General features: G+C 34.9%; 1 protein-coding gene across 1 annotated transcript; it reads right to left on the bottom strand.

Annotated features, from left to right (window-relative positions):
- Positions 1–244: 244 nt before the first annotated feature.
- LOC134279471 (uncharacterized) lies at positions 245–2,206 on the bottom strand. Its single transcript, XM_062761883.1, has 2 exons — positions 1,517–2,206; positions 245–1,113 (listed from the first exon to the last, which is right to left on the bottom strand). The coding sequence occupies exons 1-2, from the start codon at positions 2,141–2,143 to the stop codon at positions 745–747; spliced, it is 996 nt and encodes a 331-aa protein (XP_062617867.1). The 5' UTR covers positions 2,144–2,206; the 3' UTR covers positions 245–744.
- Positions 2,207–2,679: the final 473 nt, after the last annotated feature.

The raw sequence follows: 2,679 nt of genomic DNA, 5'->3' as shown, positions 1-2,679 counted from the left end.
TAAAGCCATTATAAATGGTATTAATGTTATCCAAGTCCTTTTTTACAGTGAATCTTTGGCAGATATCCGACATTGTCGACAGAGTGTTATTGGATTCTGTCCGAGAGCAGTCAATCTATTTCGGATTGACCTAATTCTCTGGATGTCATCACCTACTGTCACCTCTCATGCTGCTGGCTCTTTTCCCCACTTTTCTTTTGTTGCAATTGGTTAACGGATCTTTGAACTAAAGTTTCTTTTCAACTTGTGTGTTAATGAAATATCAAATTCCTCATATATCCACATATTTCATATCCAGTTTGTAATTATAATTAAGCTTATCCAAAGACTTTAACCAATGACTCTTTCAATATCTTCAACCATGTGTTAAAGAATTCTTTGTTTACTAGTACTGAAAACATTCTATGAGTAAAAATTATTATTTCTGAATGGTTTAATTCTTCAAATTCGTTTTAATGTCCTCATTTGAGATTTTAATTCTTGAACATCTGACACGACTGTCTTCATCAATTCATGTTGATCCTTGACAAACTTTTCTATAATAGCTTTAACTGCATCTTCACCTCCTTCTTTTAAAGTCAGTTTATAAATGCTATTAAGGTTGTCCAAGTATTTCTTCCCAGTGAAGGTTTCCAATCTTTGGCAAATATCCGACATCATCGTCCAAGTGTTAGTGAATTCTGTCTGAGAGGTGGAGGCTGAGCTCACGTGTGCAGTCAAATAATTTTGTATTTACCTAATTCTCTATATATCGTCACCCACTGTCACCTCTCCTGCTGCTGGCTCTTCTCCCCACTTTCCTTTTGTTGGCCTAGGGATCTTTGAACAAATGTTTCGGATTAATGTGTATGTTAAAGAAATGTCAAAGTTCTTATATCCCAAATGCTTAGCATCTAGCAAGAGTTGTTCTTGCTCTGGGCGCAATCTTTTGTAAACCGCTGATGTTTTAGCTTTCTTTTCAATATCGGATGGAGGCACTTCCATCTCTAGTATATCTCTGTATGCCTGATTTAACACATCGTTGGTTGCCATTCCAAGTTTTGCGAATCTCGATCGTCCCTCAAGGTCATGTCCACCAGAGGCCACTGGAGTTTTAGAGACACTTATTTTTGTCTGAAATAAAATTTACCTTTCTTGTACATATTAGATACGTAAATTAAGCAGATACATACAGAAGTATAAATATCAAAATTTTCACAGATTTTATTAAAACAAATTAAGTTAATAATATTTTTTTTTCAGTAAGTTTAATTTAAGATTGTACGTCAAGATGCTATTTGTGAGATTAAAGGGATTTTATAAATATAACATTTTTTATCACATCATGCAATTTTAAAGTGAATTGGATCTCATTAGTTCTAGGTCATTTAAATAAATAAAAGAAAACCAAATATAATATCCATCACTTATCTTTTGTTTGGAGAAAATTGTAGAAACATGATGACAGATAAACAAAATGACTCTACAAACCTTTTATTTAACTTAAGGATAAATTTAGTTAATAAACATTATTTACCTTTTCCCAAAAACTCATAGTCGTCTGTACATTAATCATATGCTTCTCCTTAAGTTGACACTTGCACTGCGTTTCTTCAGCTTGGACTTTGGACAGCTCACTTGCAAGGGTGAAAGATAGATCTCTCTCATCACAAATAATATTTTGACATTTGTATCCTCTGTGGAATATTTTTGTGTCAATAAATGTCTCTGTCAATTTTTCTATAGATTTTTCAATGGAGTCTCCAATTTCATTTGATACTTCTTTGTCTACAGTCAATGGTTTGATTCTGAACACTTGCAATTGAATATCGTCATTACATATGCCAACTACAACAGTGTGTTCATTGTGATCAAACACTGCCGCTGTTTGATAAAGACATGGACTTCCTTCATTGTCTTCATCTTTTGCAACACTCCATCTTAGAAAACTTATGCAGTATGCTACCAGTCTGTAGAACACAAACATGGCAAAGGAACTGAATCGATAGCACAGAATGGATGAGTATTCCCATTTATTTTCATGGAAGTCGGCTTTAAACTGCTTTTTGTTCATACACGGGACATACCATGACATGCCACCTTCTGATACAGCCTCAAATGAATTCAAATGTACCAGCATTTGAAGCTTCTCCATATACGGCATAATTTCACTTTTATGTTTCAAGTAAGAGGGTTCATCTTCCCACAAAGCATCTATCACTTGATCTTTCAGTTCCCCCCCCCCCCCGTTTTGTTAAAGGATTTCCACTCTCTGATTAATTTTCTTTTACAATCTTTAGTGATGTGGTTTTCATCAGCAATTATCTTACTGAAAGCATTAGCAAACCACTGAATATCTAGTATGACATGTTCCCTCAATTCCACTTCTTCAAAATTCAGAAGAAGGCCACTGTCATGGAAACATTTTAAATATTTTGTCATTTCTTCATCACTTTTGATTTGGTATTCATTGGGAAGAGATGAGTTGAGCTTCCAGATTTCACTCGGGGACAAAACCTTCCAGCCTCCGTCATACAATAACTGCTCCATTAGAGCCCACGAAGAAGGCAATTCAACCTTTGTTTTGTTCTCATCTGTGAATAGTTCCACTATGGACCTTTTCATTGACTCTAGTATTTCCTTGGTATTATCATTAAGTGTCTTCAGACCTACTGCATATTCCTGATCATTCAGAGACTC

The sequence above is a fragment of the Saccostrea cucullata genome, unplaced genomic scaffold (genome assembly GCF_032062105.1).
Source record: "Saccostrea cucullata isolate Sc308-1 unplaced genomic scaffold, CSIRO_AGI_Scuc_v1 ctg6272, whole genome shotgun sequence".
Lineage (NCBI taxonomy): Eukaryota > Metazoa > Mollusca > Bivalvia > Ostreida > Ostreidae > Saccostrea > Saccostrea cuccullata.
This window is presented reverse-complemented; position numbering and strand designations above follow the sequence as displayed.

Excerpts from the sequence above, each read along its gene's own strand:
- LOC134279471 (XM_062761883.1), bottom strand. The coding sequence starts at position 2,143 with ATGCCGTATATGGAGAAGCTTCAAATGCTGGTACATTTGAATTCATTT. Across the intron at positions 1,114-1,516 it reads CTATGAGTTTTTGGGAAAAG|ACAAAAATAAGTGTCTCTAA; the intron begins GTAAATAATGTT and ends ATTTTATTTCAG.